The sequence below is a fragment of the Hylaeus volcanicus genome, chromosome 7, assembly GCF_026283585.1.
Source record: "Hylaeus volcanicus isolate JK05 chromosome 7, UHH_iyHylVolc1.0_haploid, whole genome shotgun sequence".
NCBI lineage: Eukaryota > Metazoa > Arthropoda > Insecta > Hymenoptera > Colletidae > Hylaeus > Hylaeus volcanicus.
This window is the reverse complement of record NC_071982.1, coordinates 15,108,693-15,128,333: the sequence shown is the minus strand read 5'-3', so window position 1 is coordinate 15,128,333 and position 19,641 is coordinate 15,108,693. Positions and strand designations below refer to the sequence as shown.

General features: G+C 41.8%; 1 protein-coding gene across 3 annotated transcripts in view; it reads left to right on the top strand.

The window, feature by feature from the left end:
* Window positions 1–19,641, top strand: part of LOC128880389 (cyclic nucleotide-gated cation channel alpha-3) — a 105,407-nt gene that overhangs the window by 12,361 nt on the left and 73,405 nt on the right. For all 3 annotated transcript variants that reach the window (XM_054130422.1, XM_054130423.1, XM_054130421.1), the window contains exons 2-3: window positions 7,363–8,012; window positions 8,311–8,737. In XM_054130422.1, the coding sequence (XP_053986397.1) occupies window positions 8,395–8,737 (343 nt within the window). In that variant the 5' untranslated portion in view covers window positions 7,363–8,012; window positions 8,311–8,394. The remainder of the gene's footprint in view (window positions 1–7,362; window positions 8,013–8,310; window positions 8,738–19,641) is intronic.

Sequence of the window (19,641 nt, the reverse complement as noted above, 5' to 3'; positions counted from 1 at the left end):
TTCGCGATTCTCGATTCTCTGTACTTTCGATCAGCGAGGCTCTGCGCTGTGATCGCTGTTGAATATTTCGACAAATAAAACACTCAGGTTTTATGTCCTTCGCGGAGGTAACGTATTTGAGAAAGTGAAAATAATTTAGATTATTTATTTTCTTCCTCAAAAATCTGAAGGAATAAATCACAATAAAGGATACTCTCCTTTCTCTCCAAAAAACTGAATTAAGTGATTTTAAATTGAGATTACTGATTGCTGCAGTATTCACCTCGCTTCGGAGAGAATAACACAGAAAACCAACAAAAGAGTAAATAGAACTGTCAAAAGACTCTCTCGGGTGAGTTTTTACCTTTTTACTCTCTTAATGCGTTGAAACACCCTTAGCTATTTCAACTCTGTGACAAAATACCTTGGAAGAGGTAACGAGAGTGATGGATGAGCTTCTGCTAAATTTAATTAACAAAATTAAATGCAATTCTCTCACCGGATAGTACTCTTGGCATTTCCAACTCCTCGGCCTGATCCTTCATTCCTGCAGACAGCACGACCTCGCGACGCCTGCGCGTCACAATTTTCTCATTATTATCACTCCTTTCCAGGGCCGCTATCGGAGTTACTAACACCATGATCCAACTACTAATTTGAGCACGCTCTTATAACTTATGTCAGTGACTAGTAAGTTTCTGTCAACATTGTCGAACAGCGATGGTATAAAAAGATTTTATTTATATATCAAAATCCAAGTTACATTATTCATGGTGCTTCGATCTCTTATAAAACCTTGTTCTACATTCATTCTGTGAGAACTATTGGTATGTACATGTTCGGGGCTCTAATATAACTGGCTCCATCAAATATTAATTAATCGTGTTAAATTATAGATAGTTAATTACAGCGTGACCTCAGTAATAATTAACTGATAAATGGAAACCTTTATCGTTATTATACCGTCGACCAATTCGAGAAGTAATAGAAGAAATAATCGATTACTGTCCAGCTCTGGATTTCCGATAAGCCATCCTGGATACTTAAACATTATCCAATATTTCACAGCTCTTTTGTCCGGTTCCATATTCGTCAATTTAGTGCTCCTTCATTCTGGGGAAACAATCTCCATTGCGGTGGGTTATTTAATCGAGTTCGACGTGCAATTGGATCGACGATTAATTGCGAGCGTAGACAATTCTTTCTCTATCGCTTTATTAGTCCAACCTGGTCGTACACCTTCCACCCCTATGAGCGATATTCGAGGTCACTTCGAATACGACGGAGGTCCGCAATACGGTCTGAAAGGAACGAGCAAACGGACCAACCCGCTATGTACACTCGCGGTTAGAATTACCCGCTTGTTATACTCGCAGACTTCATTTCCCTGCGAATGATAATTTAGGAAAAGTACAGCGCACACAACGACCACCTGGGAACAAGGAATGTCCTACTACTTCAACGAAATTGGATAAATCGTAACACTGTGTTTGAAAGATGACGTGGCTGTGCGGTTAGAAATATTACTCGAGCTAAACTTAATATACGAATTTGATATTTTTATTTATACGTATTTGTATTTATAAATTCGCGAGATCTATTATAATCAATGTAATTGTAATTTTTGTAGCTTGAATAAAATGATTGTTAATCGTTTATTTAGATATATGTAGTCTAAACGAAAAACGAGGCACGGAGATTCAAACCCACGACCATTAGAACCACAGTCGACCGCTTTACCTACAGGACCAATCCCGTACACTACGTTTCGTGTTGTCGTTTGCGAATACTGCGATATTATGAAAATAAATAATCTTTAATATTGATATAAAAGCCAACGTATACATAGGTGTATCCGTCAAAAGATTAACGTTGGAATTTGTTTTTTTAATGAACAAATATTGAATTCGCTCGAAAAAGGACGAGATTTAATTTGTACACGAATATCGTATTTGAATATTATGCGTAGCGTACATTAATTTGCACAAGACTGTTATTTCGCTGCACGCGCACTGGTTAACTGAACTTAATCTAACGTGATTCAGTATTATCGATCCACTCGTCTTTAAATGTCGCAGCATCCAAAATGCAACGCGAACGCAAAGAGGTGAAGCTGTCCGCCGCAATCTATTAGGCTTAATGATTATTCCCAAGCTATAACGCGATAACGCGACCACTATTAACCTGTCTACGCCAAGCAGTGTCGTCCTACCTCCATTTTGAAATTCAAATTAACTCCGAAAAATATTAGCGTCGAATATATTCCGGTAAGGTCTCAACGTTTCTACGCCAGGCCGTGCTGATTTAGAGGCGAACAAAAGGGGTAGATTAAGAATAAATATTACGGTTTTCGTACTGTTCTAGCTATCGCGTAACCGAAATGATGAAATTCGTTCTGAAAATGCAATGATATATGTGAATTCCTTTGTTCGTTTAATGGGTGAATTAGTAAACTACGCGATAGAATATTCTTCTAAGGTCAGACATATCGCGAAAGAGTAGATTGTTAAAGTTTTTCAATGGGGATAAAAAATAATATGAATTTTCACGGTATGCGAAGCAATCGGTACCGAACCAGCACGTAATAAGGCGTTCACGATTTTAACAGAGTTCTGTTTTTTTCTGCAATATCCAATCGATCTTTTCAACATCTAAAAATATAACATTTCGTTTTGTTTTTTTAATACCGTTGACATTTGTTTTCATAACGTTACATAACGTGCCAACAAGATGACATGACGTGTACCAAACATAGAATTTTACAATTTGTATTCGAGCCGAGAAATGATTTCATGTACCGGATTTTTCCGATCGATTGCGTAATTTTTGTATCGACAAATCGTTTATTACCGGCAGTTTTAGAATACGAGTTTTAATCTGACGAGGGTTTTCTAAAAAATTACGTCGAGAAATCTGAAATCGATCGTTTTTGGGGTTTCGTGTTCGGGTGATAAATGCATTACAATATAATAATGCAATAAATAATACCAGTTGAATATAAAGTTCTGCCGGTTATCCCCGTCGGGCGGGGATATTTAACCAATACTCCCGAGCCAATCAGATCGTATCGCGACGACACAATAAATCGCAAACAATAGATTCAGACAAAGGTAGCTCCAGCGCGCTATTTAATATTGTTCGCAGCACTTGGTACGATCCACGGTCTATTCCAGGATGTAGTGGAACCCGATGGGACCACGGGCTCCAGCAAGAGTCGCTATGGCAACTATAGACGTCGACGTGCACGCACAGGTGCTTACGCCAATGTCTCTCGAGACGTCGGCGTCGTCGCGTAACACCCGCTTTGGAATACCAGACAATATTGGCCGAATTATTCACCGGACCCCCCCAGCGGAAACGATCCTATTGCGTTGACACGTTGCAGCGTCGCGCGTCGGATGCAACGCTTACGTAAAGTGGGTTTGCGAATGTTCTGATTTGATTTCGCGAAAAGCACTTTGCTTTCGTCGGACGACGATTGGAACCGTTGGAAAAATCCATTTCGAAACGCGGTTTTCGAAGCCGCCTACCGTTTTAAATAAAAGTTCAATATTTTATCATCAATTATATCAATTCAATTCCTGGGGATGTTTTGAACCTTTCAGGTGACCATGTTATTATTCGTTCGATGTTGTATTATTTTAACACTTTCTATAGTAACATATGTCAATCTAGGCTGACAATAATTCCTCCATATCGTTACTAGGTACATCGAAAGCCAAGTCTGTTTCCAAAAACTGAACATTGTAAGCAGACAACCATCGACACAGTAAATAAATTCGAATAGCCAAATACTGCAATTAAAAAGCCTATAAATAGACTCCCGGTGAAGTGTCACACCGGGCTACGAAGAGTTAAAGATTACTCAGATTCCAGTTCGACATTCTCGTTTACATGAGATTTTAATTTGTAAATTCAATTTCCGAAATGGAAATCGCGCTACGGTTCGGTGGTTTTCGTATCCGTTTCCGTCGACGAATATAGAGATCCGATTTAAAAGGATTTATTCAGCCCATCCGAAATTTAATTATGACAAGTTACGCGCGTTCCAAATGAAACTTGAGCCTCCCGACCCTGAAACGTCGATGGATAATTCGACATTCGAAATCGCCCGGACCATTTTACGAGATTGGAAAACTTCACGACGGAGGCTTTCCGGTTAATCATTTTCACTTTATGCGCGCATCCACCTCCGCTAACAGCGAATGAAATTTCCGCGTCCGTCGAACCTCTATACTGATTAAATTCACTGATTTACTATCGCCGCGACGTAAGTTCGCGGGAAAGTGGAAAATTCCATTTGCACAACAGCTAGTCGTTCGGATCGACGAGGAAACGGTATTCCTCGCGAGCCGATTCCGCTTCCGCCGCAAACTTTTTCCAAGTCGTACAACCCCGCGACTGAATCGCGGGATGATGCATCTTCCGACACGTACAACCGGGGAAACTACCCCGCGAGTTGAAACGCAGATCCGTATTCAATTTTAGTTGTCTCCTTTCAGTTCCGTCGGCTGACTTCACAGAAAGTCGCGGAACTCGATGGAAACGGAATATCAGGAAATTGCTACGTTCCGAAACTTATGAAACATTCAAAGTTTCCCGCGTTAAAAAGAAGCATTATCGAAAGGACTTTTCGCGAGAAGCGCTTAAGCGCTTTAAACTATGCGAATACGTAATTTATTAAATAGTAAAAGTATCCGATGAATAAAGCTTTCGGATCTGGAAACATAGTTTCGTGTTATCAAATTTTCGAGCTTCGTTCCATGCATAGCTTGTTTGAATTTCAGATTTCTCGATCGCTCGAGACGCGAAATCTGAATACTTCAATGGCTAAACGTTTACTTTCATGTCGAAGAATTCACTTGAACGCCCACTCGTACACGGGCGCAAGGAACGCCATTGTTCTTCGAATATACCAAAGCACGCCGATAGTAAAGATGCGAGTAACAAAGCATGCTGATATTAAAGGTTCCGCCAACAAAGCGCGTTGATATATTTACCGGCTTCTGCGAAGCGTTAAATCAGGAGTGGCTTAGAACTCGCGGAGGGTTAAGTCGAATCCACCCTCGAATCGAAAACGGAGATTTTTCGGGGTAAGATTAAAATTGATATAGTATATCGATCCCGTCACTTCCAATGTTATTTCGAGTAACGTAGTTGCGATGTCATCTACCGAGCGTACTTGCGACACGACCGAAGCATAATCTCTCTCGCGTAGTTCGTTGGAAGCAGTTAGTGAGTGTACACTGCGAGAGGAAACTTGGCAGAGTATTCCAAACGTGACATCGGTTTGAACTATACCTGTATTAGGAGAACAATGTCAAGTTAACGATGCTACCCAAAATAACTATTATCTCAGAGTAACACAGGCTATGTTTTATTTCGATAAAAATACGTTTTCAATTCGAAATCTAAAAATTCGTAAATCGAATGGGAAGAGAAGCGCTGCTTGGGTATTTTATCTGCGTACGTTGCCCAAATATGACCGACATGTTTCTTTTTCTTTTGTTTCTCTTCGTTCGGCGTGGCTGACGAGACGTGTCATAATTCTCGATAGGAATGTCTCGTTAGAGACGACAGCATTTTTCCCATTGCATATTAGACCAGAGACTAATTGCGACATCAACCTTCCGGTCTTCAGCCGGAACAGAATGAAAATTATACAGTCCAAGGCCCTCCTACGAGAACTCAATTTTCCATTCGTGATATTCGAGAAACACGAGGTAACCGAAGCATCGAAGTTATGCACGGGTTAGTCGGATCGCGTTTTCGAGTTAAGGCAAACACGTTCGATTCGTGTCGAGAGAAAAGATTCCGTCTCCGTTTCTTTTTAAACTGCCGATCGATAACGCGAGAGTAGTTTCCTATGGCATCTGGTGATGTTTTCGTGTTTACGTTGGAGAGTAATTTTCATGCTGAAAACACGACGGTAAAAATCGAGGCGAATGGAACGTTTTGGCTGACAGCAAATAGAGGGAAAACATTCCAATTTTTAGACTCGAATTTTTCATCAAACGCGCCGGGAAACATGGCGATTCGCTAACGGAATAATAAAACGGTTGGTAACGTTCTTGTTTCCCGGTAATTAACATAGCGTCGAGCGGGCGAAATTATCGGACCGCTGGCCGCTGTTTCTTTTTGCCTTTCTTGCTGCTGGATCGTTCTCCATTAGCTCGATCTGCGCAAACTAACCGTATCGCGGGGAGTTGTACGTGTCGTCGAACGTTTTGCAGTAGAATATCGGTCCTATGCACTGGACAAACATCATGAAACTGTTTTTAATTGAACGATCGAAATTCAACGCGACGCAGATTTCATTCGTGCTCGTTTAACTGAATACTGATATTATAATGTGTTGTTTCAGAGCTATCGTTTGCAATCCGCGGAATACATTCGTGCTTGTTATGAAAATTGCGGTATGTAATCCACATGAAACCTCCAATATGAAACCTTTCCTACTGGACACGTAATCAACTATAATCAACAATAATGCCATTTTTAAACGTTCGAATCACATCTTGAAGAAGATAATAATATTCATGAAATGAAGTTCAACGGACGCAGACTTCGATGAATTAATGACGTGCAATGGATACGCTCGCATCTCGTCGGGAGATGTGCACCGTATCTGTTAGCGTTTAATTCGATTAAAAAGTTTGTTTGTAACAAAGTTATACGAGTTTGAGGTTTCCCTGAAAATGTGGCCATTTTATCTGCAACAACCTAGTAATTTCGAACGCTTGTTATATTCCGCAGCCGAGCTAAATTTAAAGTTAGTTTTTTCGATGTTAGCAGCTAGCCCGACGGAACAATTTCTACGTTGTTATTATTTGTTGCACAACTGGATCGGTACACTTCAAATTTTTGGAAGTTTGTTATATATAAAATTTATGTGAGAGAACACTTTTAAGTATTTTTTTCTTAATTCCTTATTTTCTCCCAGCTTTCCAGTCACTTTTCGCGTTTTGTCCTGTCATATTGGATACGCCATTTAGAATTTCTAAATTTCGAGTTTAGATTTGGAATCAGCGCCCTCAAAGACCATGTTTCATAATAAAATGCAGGACAAATCCACGACGGACACGCGTGGCGCTCAACGTGTTAACCCTTTGCATTCGAGGTCTTTTTTCCCGCATCTGCCAGCAACATGATGCTTTCTTAGCATTTTATTGCCACGAATGCTAATCTTAGATTGACTTCGACGACGTAGCTCGATTGTCATTTTATCGACACTTCGAGTTCCAAAGAAATGAAACATGAAGAAACATTACTGCTGGTAGATTTGCTGCGTGAATCCTAGAGTGAGAGTCACCTCTCGAGTGCAAAGGGTTAAACCGTGGCGATCGTAAGACGCCATTCCTAACGCGCACTTTCTTGTTCCAGGTGTCGCGACACGATACGTCGACCAAAGGGCAGGTGGCCGTTGCTACTGTTATCGACGAGGTGAACAACAAGGAGGAGCCCCAAGTGCATCGCCTCGACCAGTTGAAGGAGGAGTAGGTGAACACGTGAGACGAGTGTCGTAGCTGGGTGACACTTGTTGCACGGTCGGTTGTCTCTCGAAGGCTACCCACAGGAAGTGTTCCGTCAACGCAAAGGGATTAGTCAACGTCCAAGGAAAAGGGAGCAACGCGTTCGTGCCGTGAATTTCGGTTCGTTCCGCGTTCTTCGGCGTACTGGTGAAATGCCGCTCGTACGTCCTTCCGTCGTTGCTCGCCGGATGTGTGCCAGTGCTTCCGCGTCGAGGATCGTCCGTTAGTAGGATGCAAATTAGGCGTTGATCCTGTGATGCTGATCGTGTCGCGTTGGCCAGGGATTACCGTGCTCGTGTCGCGTCGCTCTGCCAAGTATCCGTAAAATCTGATTCGATTCTTGTCGCGCGCGATACAAGAAATCGAAATCGTGGCGATCATAGAACATGGGCGTCGCAGTGTGCTCGGATCAGTGACATCGGTCGCGGTTCTGTGCCCGTGGCTATCCCTGGATCTCCCAGCCGGAAGACCTATCGTTGGTGGGACGGATATTCTCGCGTGGTGAGTAAATTCCTGTTCTGGTGTTAGTGGCTCTTCGGGGTTTTGGGGATGCCGTGCACCGACGTACATCGGCGATAACTTATTATTATAAAAATAGCATCGTATCGATTGAAGTATTGCTCTAAAATCTGAAATGCTCGATGATTCGGTAACGCGTGTAAAAAATAAAACTGTTGTATCCTCACCAAACATGAATGACAATATATCTCTAAAAAGTTGATAGTGTCAACTACTGGGGCTTCCACCACAGAACAATTTCGTTTGAACAGATAATCACCCTTGAAATTAAAAATTACAGGTGGATATCCTCGGTCGCGTGGACGAGCGACTTCGGTAGAGACAGGAAGTAGAAAAGACCGGAAGGCTGGATCACCTTCGTGGAATGTCTTCGAGCGCCAAGCGGCTGGTGCAGTCGCTTAGGGGCCGCAGCGGTGGTGCCAGAGGCAACAGTGGTGGCCGAGGAGATACTGGCGGTGGGGAAGGCAGTGGCGGCGGCGGCGGTGGTGCCAGCACCAGTGCGACGAGGTTATGGCATTATGACAGCGGCCATGAGCTAGACGAGATTTCGGTGATTGGTGCTACTACCAGGGGCAGCGAGGGTCTACCTACGCCCACGACACCCTGCCACTGTGGTGGCATCAAGTATGGCAGCGGTCAGACGCTATACAGTATCACCGGCCTGGTGCCACCCGCGCCTGCTACATCTGCGCACGGAGCCCACTCGGGTGAGTTACGCCTCGATACTATCAACGAACGGGTTAATTCGAATTGAAACATGAATCTGCTGCTTGATTAACAAGGGAAGGCTCAGAAGTGATACTCACCGATTGTTATGAAATTTGGTAGAGTGGTAGATCTATATCTAGAATAAGCGTAACTGTAATATTAGCCGCAAATGGCCAGCCATTTTTAAGAAAAGTTAGTTTAAATATGTAATAAAAGCCCATAGCGGGATGCTATTACTATTGCTAACACAACTTCGAGTGGTATAGGTCAGCGGCATAGCGGCTAGCATGGGCTTTTACTACATATTTAAACTAACTTTTCTCTAAACTGGCTGGCACCAAATTTCATTGCAATCGGTGAGTATCACTTCTGAGCTTTCCCTTGTAAGACTTGACCAACATGTTGATTCGAGCAATGGTGAAAGGGGTTGGTGAAAGTACGTGTCGATTTTTGGTAGGTGGTATACAGGTCTGAATATATAGGAATGGTCAAAACCATTCCTTAAAACCAGTCAGTCCTGTCACTCCAGTTTTCGTTAAGAATTCAAAAACGAAGCCTCGTCTGACATTTTTGCAAAGGAATTTGTCATTCAGAATCGTCTCAGCTACCCCCCATTTCTGGTTCTTACACTAATTCAATTCACCCTGTATAAAGTATACACAGTCTCGCTTTAATATTTTATTGTTTTAATTCTAAAAAGTATCGTGATAAATAACGGCAATACCCCTCAAGATGCTAACAAAAATAATCTATTTAGTAACTCAGAAATAAGTCCCCCGTTAAAATACAACGAATCTTCGAACGTAATGTAAAATCACAACGTCAACGGTAACAGCTTCCCCAAGAAGACGGGTCCGAGATTTCGTTTCTGGTATTTCGTCTACCACCAAACTCGATTTCTTCTGTAGACCGTACTGAAATTCCTTAAAATGCGCATACCGTCCCGGAGGAAGTCGATCCACTTTCCATGACGAAAGCAGAGGAAGTAGAGCTTGATGATAACAGAGAATCCTTCATCAAAGGTTTTGCGGTTATTACAAAGGAATCTTCACGGTCGCGTTCAGCCTCCAAAGGCATCGAGAGTGCCGAAGTATTGATCCCCTTCAGTCCACATAACATTAACGCGATATCAATAGCAACACAGTGAGAAAGCTATTTTAGAACCACGGAGAGAGATTGAGAGAGTAAGAGGGACAACGACAAAGTGGCTACTTACGTCGTGGAAAATCGAATTCTGTACATGTAATCGCCTGCCACGGTGAGCAAATTGTCCCCTCGGCTATCCCCGTAGATCGTAAATTTCACGAAATAGATCGCGCACGGTATTTTTAATGTTTGCTTAAACGGAATATACGAGGGCTGTGGTAGAGTGGATGGTCTATTATCGGAAAGGGTGTTATTCAAATAACCGAACCACTGTGTTTCTAGCTGAAGAGCAATCGTATGCCCCCACCGCATTGCAGTAAGAAAACAAAACACTAGGTAAAAAAATCAATAACTTCAGACCGGCCTGATAAACCAGCGCCATAGTCACTTTATGCTTCATTTTCCATTGTGGACTTTTGAATTGCTCTTACCTCGGTTGCTATTTTAATTAGACTTTCGTCGTTCTTAATTCAGACCGTTCGTTATTTTTGATTACGTTATTAATTTTAAGACAGCAAGGCTACAAAAGAGATCGCGACGATTATCTGAATATGACGTACTAGGCTCTTCTAAGGGTTAGCGTTCATACATACTGGAACTTAATTTCTTGATACTAAGAACAGCGAGATGACTGGAAATGGCGCTGATGGCGCCACGAAGGCATCACTATGGCTTAAATGGTGCCGCAGGGGTCGGATGAAGAGGTTCATGGGGTTGACCGTTCCCTCGTATCCCCTAAGCTACGGGATTGACAGCTGGTGGCAGTTGGTGGCATTATATTGCGAGGCAGAGTTTCGAATTACCCTGTGAATTGCAGTTAATCAACTTGCGCATCGTCCGGCGGAGACGGTCGAGATTTAGAAAGGCTCCTCGCCAACTATTGCGGATACACCAAGCTTCTACACTGGTATTGTAATGGTAGTTCCTGTTTGTTCTATGCGCGGACATGCTGTTTGTATCTAAAAGAGGATTTTCTGTTGATGCTTGAATATTCTGTATATTGCAGTTTTAAGCTGTACTTTTCAAATCTCTTCTGTAATATACTGTATTTTGCAGTATTATAATTCGTCGCACGAGAAGTTAAATTTTTTAGATAGTTGAAAAATGTTAATTAACTTTGAAATCGAATAATTCGAAAAGAATTCAAATATAGTCGTATGAAATTTTCTGAGACTATGGGACTCCTTGTTTCTTGTTTCCAATTTGAATATAGATCGATGATCTGTTCTTTAAAAAGCGAAAGATTTACTTTCGAATAGTTTGATAGTTGGAAAGGACAGGATCAAAGGTGAATCTCTGGAGATGAGTCACCATTTAAACTTGCGCTGCCGCAGCTAAAAGGATATATGTGTCCCTGACACCTGGGTCGTCCGCAGAACTCCAAAGTTTCGTCAAAATCGGCGTTAGACACTTGGTGGATTCCTAGCAAGTTCCAACCGACTGTTTGAGAAGGCTTCTCGGATCGACTTCTTCGGTTTCGGTAGATTCGCTCGTTTAAAGTACGTTGCAAGGATGGGGTAAAGGTGTAGCGAATTAGTCTATTTTCCCTCGACTGGGTGACTCTGGGTCGACTTAATTGGAAGCGTTTACAGGTTCGCTTTGGAAACGAGTTCAAAGACACGTTAAGCCGCTATCTCCTCGCGCCTTACACGAACCGCTAAGCCCACAAATCTTGGGAACCGAGTGCTTTAAAGCACGAATTATCCTGGGTCTGGTGAGCAGATGCCTCTAGACAAAAGATTTCCTCACAGGTGTCTAGAATAAAGGGTTTCAATGGGGCTTTATCCTCTAAGCATATCGACACGTGCGTGGGTTTTCTTTCATATCAAAATTTAATATCACGATACTTTTCACATTCAATAATTGCAATATATAACATACATAGTCGACGTCGATCTTTAATTTACAGCGTAATTTTACAATGATCACGCTTGATCGGTAACAAAAGCTGTCGACTACTTCCAATCGATCGAAAAACTGCGTAAATCATACGATAGCGTTCAGTTGCTGTCGGCGAGCTCCATTGCAGTCAGTCATTCGGTCGCGATCGGCCTGTAGCCCTCCATTACAGTTGTCCGTCTGATACGAAATACCGGTTACAGCCGGTGACGCTCGATTACCATCGATCCCTGGGTCAATGGCGGATGTAGTTGGTCATGGTGGTCGCGATTGACGGTATTCGAATGGTACCGTGGTTGGTTCGAGTCGGTAGTTCGAAAAGAGGTGATCGGAGAAATGGAATCGGTAGCGATCGTTTGCGGAAACGGCGCGGGGGCGGCTCTGTGCATCGCACCGGTCCGAATTGAGGGCCTTTGGTCCATGTGGTCGATGAATATAATCCACGGCTCCAAACGGAGGTGTCAAAAGGTGTCGCCGTGGCATTCATAATTGCTTCAGCCCGAGTTCAACTATCGGGTAGGCGGTCGATCGATCAATGGCGATCGATATCTTGCTGACAGCTTTGTATACGTGTGCGGAGATTACGAAAAGAGAACAGGTACGAACAGGTAATACGAAGTATAATTTTAAATAACACGTTACTATATTTCATAATTGTTTTATAACATTATTTGAAATATTATGCGAAATAACTCGATATTTCGTGCGCTTATGCAAGATAAAATAAATAAACATAAGTTATGTATAGCATATGTATATTTTCTATATTATTATGCGCCATAAATGCATAAAACCTGCAGTCTAGCAATAACATATTATTTAAAGTAATTGTGAAATTGTTCTTTGAATTTGTATCAGGTGAAATCACAAGTACGAACTCGAGTTTTGAAGATGAATTCCCAAATACTCACTCCTTATTTCAAGGAGTTTCAACCCCATTCGTTACCCCATTTCAATCAAAATTTCCCTAATGCCACATGTCTAGAACTTACCCTTTTGCGATATGCCAGTGTCGATTCACTAATGGCGCGCTGCGGTCGACGAAACTCTGATAATTATAGTCGCCCTTTGGCATCGGCAAGCATTCCATAGACGGTGGTTACAGTCACTCCCTGGGTACCGTGAACGTTTGGTGGAATGTGATTATAGTTACTCCCTGAACTAAAAGGATTAACCAGAGTTTAGCACAGTACTGCGCGAGGGGTCAGCAGTTCTCGACTATCGATGCTAACAATAAGTACGTAGGGGTTTCTCCCCGGATGTTGGTGCTTTACGCTTCGCCCGTAAAGAAACCGAAGAATAAAAGTTCTTACAACGCGGGAGTGTAAAGTTAAACAATTAATGTCTCGAGTGAATACTTATTCTGAACCGTAATTGTTATTAATGTTTAATCGAACACGGTTACGCGTTCTGATTACTCGTTGTAGATATATAAGTTGCGCGCCCGTTTTAGATAATTTTACTTTGATAATAGTCTGTTACAGCTTGAACTGTACACGCGGATGCGATACCGCGTTGAACCCTTCTACTCCAATAATTTGTTTCGCACGATCAGGAATTTATTCGCCGATTAATTGCATGTATTTAAAGCTGCGGTCGTTAGGCGTAACACCAATATATATGGTTCTGGGGTAGACGGTTAATAGTTTACGAGATACTCGGTGTTAAACTTCTCAGGGTTCGTCTACTAAAATACAACTTAGTCTAATGAGAGCAACGAAAGCAAAACATTTGGCTCTAACACATTCTTTTGAGGCAGCTTCGAGCTCCATGAGATCTTTCCATCAAATATACCTTGCCTTCTTCGTTTCCTATTTTTTAATTACACGAATAATCTATCGCTTAGATTCCAGTAATGTAATTATCTTTCTGCCGACTTTACATTTTATTAGACTTTAGACAAACAAAAATTCGACTTTTTTAAACGACCAAGGTGGTGTAACCCCAAGGAATACCCTCTCGGTCGAATGACAAATTATTCTGGACCCTAGATCGTGCCCAGCTTTTACCTTCTCGGCTCAGTGGACACGATTATTTGGTATCCCTACGGCGAATCCTACCAGCAACTTCCGTAGGACGTACCCGATCGCAATCGGAAGTGCCGTGCGGTTTCAGCATATCAGTGTCCCAGCGGACTTTACGGCTGGTCTACGTAATCATCTGATAGAGAGTTTCAGCGACAAATGAGTCGATCGGATGTGCTGCGTGGACTACGAGATTTCCAAATTTAACCACCCCCAACCACCAATTTCTTCTTCCGAGCTCCAACGAACGATCTAGATCAAGCGTTGCATCGTTGAGCCTTCTCGCACCATTCGACATTATTTCTCCGTAAATTTCGTAGACACGTTGACGCTCTTAATTTTGAACATTTTTGAGGAATATACTATATCGTCGATATTAGAACATTGCCATTGTTAACGTACTAGCGACAGAGTATTTCGAATCGCGTTTAACAAATTCCTATATGAATACATTTATATAAGACCAATGAAAAATTTTGAGAAACGCATTTACGCATCATCAGTCACCAATGCGTTAGCGATACGCAACGAATACGTTCAACTTTAGTTTTGGCAATTAAATCACCCGGTAGCCGCTTCGCGAACGCAAATGCTTTAGACAGCAGGCAAACGAACGAGCCAGATTGCTTGCATGGTAAACGTTGGGAAGATTCTGTTAAACGCTCAGTAATCAAACGCCATGGAACTCGTGCTTCTTTTCTGTACTCAAAGTACTTGCCTTGATCATCCTTCTCATTGCCACCGAAAACCAAGTATTTCCGACCTAGTATCTCCGAAGCAGAGATTACTTTTGTGCAGGTAACTATCTAAATGCTCCGTCGCTAAAGCAATGCTTGGAGTCTTCGTAGCCAGAGCTCAGTCATCTTATAAAATTGTATCGGAAGTCAATACCGATCTTTTCGTTTTAACTTCGGTTCCTCATCATCGGGAGACAGTAATTTAAATTGCGAGAGCCTCGACGCGCCCAGGGTCCGAATCACGTCCCTGGGAAACGACGGAATCGAAATGTCAGCTTCGAGTGCTTTCAAAAGCATCGACAAGAACTTTCCTCTCATTGAGAATTCTCACGGCTAACGACGACCGAGGGAGAGAGGTTCGTTTGATCGTTATTTGAAGACGTTACACATAGAAATTTGTCCAATCGCATTTCGTTATTCACGGACACTCCAAAATGAACAATAGTCTTTCTATGGGTGCAAGTTAATTCCGAGAGCTTAATTTCAGTACATCGAAGGACTTCTGATTTGCAGGAGAATTTGTTGCCATGGAAATGGCGATTGATGTTGCTAACAGAGATCGTACTGTTTAATATTTCATTGAAATTTTACAAAAAAGAATCAATTAAGTGATCGGATTAATTCTTGCATTGCCTGAATTGAAGCACAGGGAAAATTAATGAGAGGGTAAACGTTGTCTCTAATAGTAAGAGTAAGATAAGATTAGTATCTAATTAACCCAAAAGCGGCTCGATAAGATGTTGTTGACAAGTCGATGACACGTGTTAATCACGTCGTAAGATTATCGAGATAAGACTGGAGACCGGACCGGATCCGATTGCTGATTCAACCGAATTACGTTCACGAGTCCCTTTAATGAAGCTTAGGGACAGGCACATATCTCAACCGGCCGGGATCGATACACGGCTTGTCGTGAAATCACATTAACGTCACCGATTTCTCATCAGGAATCTAACGTTAATAGTAATGACAGGCTGACGACTCGGCGACAGGATTCATTAGCAGGTCCCAGGCTTGATTGCGCGATATCGAACTGATTCCGTTAACCTGCCCATTTTGCATTACATTTGCAACCAGATCCGTTATCTCTCGTTTCGAATTGTGTTTCACCGGCGTATCGACGCGAAAGAAGATTGACCGTCGAATTCGACGATTCGCGTGATTATCGTCGGACATCGAACGATATTCGCGATAATCAATTCCCTTAATGCGGCAACCGGTGTTAACCCTTTGCACTCGAGGCCTTTTTTTCTGGTATCTACCAGTAACTCGAATGCCAAGCTTAGATTGACTTGGAAGATGTAGCCGGTTTCGTGATCGCAAACTAATTTGAGATTTTACTGCACCTTTTACTGACCTTTGGACATTACCGGTTCCAAAGAAATTAAACCTAAAGAAACATTATTGCTGATAGATTTGCTGGGTGAAACCTAATGGTGACTGACAGTCACCTCTCGAGTGCAAGGAGTTAACGAAGTCCGTAAGTAGAATTGGCGAGAAATGGTCAGACAAGAACGAGTTGTATTCTATCCCAGACAATATTAAATTATGGGCGAAGTTAAATAAAAAGGGAACATTCTCGATAACTTATTGTTTCAGATTTAAAGAAATCTTTTGATCGTGACACGTGATGAAGGATATAATGAGATCCTAGGAAAGCAGGGTGGGCCGTCCGGTAATTAGCAACAACAAGTCGAATAAGTTCATCGTATAAACGCCTTCGAATGGAAGTTTCGCGCTTGCCCGCACGAGCAAAACCCCACGCGATACTTCCAGACCGTAATTAAAGCAAGCTACGCTTCCTAACGTTAACAAGAAAGTTACGAAATAATTTGCAAATTTGTACGGTAACGCTTTCGTCGGTCGTGCAGAAAACCGAGGAGAACTTATTGTGACATTCGCTTCGTTGTGTTCGCGTTGCGCAGCCGGTTTCAGCCTCCTTTATAACTATTAATATCTTCATTAACGGAATATTAACAGGACGATTTATCGGTTACAGTGCTCCTTTATTAAGAGCTATTCCGAGCGGTGCTTAATTGCAAACTTGGGCGTTATCGAATCGCACCTCGTTTAATTCGCTTAATTAAATAGTTCTGTGTCACTTCGCTATCGGAGATACTTTTCGAATCGTTTAGGATCGTTCCGCTACTCGTCGGAACTTTGACTGTTTTGTTATCGCATTTTTATTCGTGAAGTATATTGGCAAATTACTGTTTCAGACTCTTTTCCTGTATGTGTATAATGTGGGTGGAATATATCACGACACTCTTTTTGTTTAATATAATGAATATTAGTATATAACCTCGTTCACTATCTAACCTAACAACACACTCTTCAAATATGCCAACATTCATCCCCACTCGCTCTCACTCAAAAACAATTATCACACATAAAATTCCAATAAACGCCTGGTGAATCAATATTGACGCTATTATTTTTCGTATTATTTAACGTACGTTGCTATCATGTTTACTTATAAAGTGTGCCCGGAACACGTGGAGCCTATTTCAGCGCCGCACAGGAAACAGAGGAAACGATGAAAACAATTCATACAAACATGTTTCCCGTTTAGCCTCGTTCCAGAGCCATAACCATTTTTGTACTTCTGTATCCCGCAGCTGCTACCTTTATAGGAATTGCTCGGAATGCGTAACTTTCGACCGAGCGCAAACCTTCCTGTATTCGCCAGTCGTGAAATTGTAGGTTTCGTTACACTCGTCGTTGATCCGAAGTGGAATACGTGTGCTTCTCACTCTTTAATAACGTATTCTTCAATCGCGTCATCAACGATCATTCAATACAAATGGACGCGGAGGAATAATTAGCGGTAACCTAATTGGACCCCCTCTTATTCGTGGAAGATTAATTGCACGCTTTTATAATTACTAGACAGGCGGATTCGGTGCGTTTGTGGCGTATGCAAATATAAAAAACATACGCCCACCGCATACCGTGTGCCATCGTTAAAGCGCACGATTCCCGTCGCAGTTAAATTACAGAGTAGTTTTGACATTTGATAGTTTAACTAGTTGTTCTACGTATTATTCAATTACACTGTAAGATAACATAAAATTGTACAGCGTAAAGTGTGATGTGAATAAATGGGAAAAAAATTATAAAAATTAACAAACGTACAAATTGTCGAGTCAAATAATTATTCTTTTAAAATTAACATAAATCGATACATCTTTGAATATCAATTTTTAAATGATGACGATTTTTAAAAAATATCAACTTATAGGGGATGATCAGACGAAACTTTTCTGTATTTAGAGTTTACTCGTAGGATGTTTAGTTTCGTTGCAAAAATTAAATTTCAGGCAAAAGAACAAACATTCCCTATAAGCCACCTGAATGTTGATATTATTTTCGAATTCACACCTTCTACGTCTCGGAATTTCCAGCAAAAATCGTCCCGCAAGGGTTGATCGTTCCAGACCCTTCCTTTTTTCGTAGCTATAAATTTGAAAACAAGTGCGTTACAGCAATTTAATAAAGCAACGAGTTGTCTTGGCCAACGCTGCGCGACCCACGCGGTCCTGTCCAGACGTAACAGCTCGTTTCTAAATGGTCATCCCTTCCATTTACGAACACGATGCAACGAACAACGTTCTCGTGCAATCATGAAGGTTGCGTTTATCTAGGCTGTACAGTATTTCTGTCGCTTGAAGTATACTGCGTTATTAAAAGTTACGAGGCTCGCTAACAATCCCTAGTGGCTATCTACGATGGTCCGGTAAAGTCGTCCACGACAATCAACCACCTCAAGTGGCAACCTGCGGCACTCCGTTGGGGTTAACCATGCACTCTAATTTCCCGTAGCTACCCGATACACTGGATCTTCTTCTAGCAAAAGTCAGCCCGCTATAGTTTCCAGTGCGTACCGGGTGTCCCAGAATTAGTGTAAGAACCAAAAATCGGGGGTAACTGAGACGATTCTGAACCACAATTTCCTTTGCGAAAATGTCGAACGAGACATCGTTTTTGAATTATTAACGAAAAACCACCGACCAATCACGAGCGTCCTTGGTTCGAGGGCGCGCTATTCGGCAGCTGCGATTGGTCGGTGGTTTTTCGTTAATAATTCAAAAACAAAGCCTCATCCGACCTTTTTGCAAAAGAAATTGTTCTTCGAAATCGTCTCAGCTACCCTCTACACCTTGTATATTAATTATATATTAGATATATCGTACTCTATTATTTGCCTCTATCGTTGTACGTTATTCGACCAAATAATTTCACAACGTACTACTCACGCGTTAAACAAAGCAGTTTCAAACGGATGAAAAAGCTTCGCAAGTTATCATCTAAGACGCACATGCGCAGAATCATTAGCAGAGTGTCTCTGCGACGACAACTAATTCGCAGATAGTATCTAAAGGCAAATTGCAGAGGAAAGTGCTGGCCGCCTTATCAATGGCGTTAACGGGATTCTCTCGAGGAACATTACCGCTTATATTATGTATACGTGCTCTCTTAGCAACGCGAACTGCTGCTTTTTCTAGCTGATACAGTATCATGGTTGCGCCAGACTCGTGCTTAACGTTCCTTTATAAACAGCTTCAACTGCTGCTAGGACAAAAATGAAACCTCTCGCGAATGCTTCCTCTGTTTGTTGCTAGGTTTCGCTCGCTTTGCATATCTTTGCATAACTGCCGAGGTGAACGGAGCTGGACCGGTTAGTATAGCGATGAACTGGAATTAATCGCATTCGATAATTATTATTTAAGGCGGAGGTCCTAGTTCGGAACACGAATACACTAAAAAATATTTGGAATACAACATTGAAAATAAAGATTGTATTGCACGACAAAAACATCTTCAAAACTTGGACAGGTATTCCTTGAAGTATAATATTAAAAAAAAAAGGTCTCAACTGATTTAGTAGTAGCGAAAATACCTAAGGTAATCTAATTATGTTCTCCATCTTGTACATACTTCGTTGGAAGTGAAGCGGTCAAGCCGAGAAAGACGTTCGTAACTCCATCAGAAACCACTTTCAGCCAAGTTATCTTGCAGTTCTTAATTCTTAAAGTCTCTGGATATACAAAGTACCGATAATTGAAATCCACCTCGGTTTCAATTAAATCACTCGAA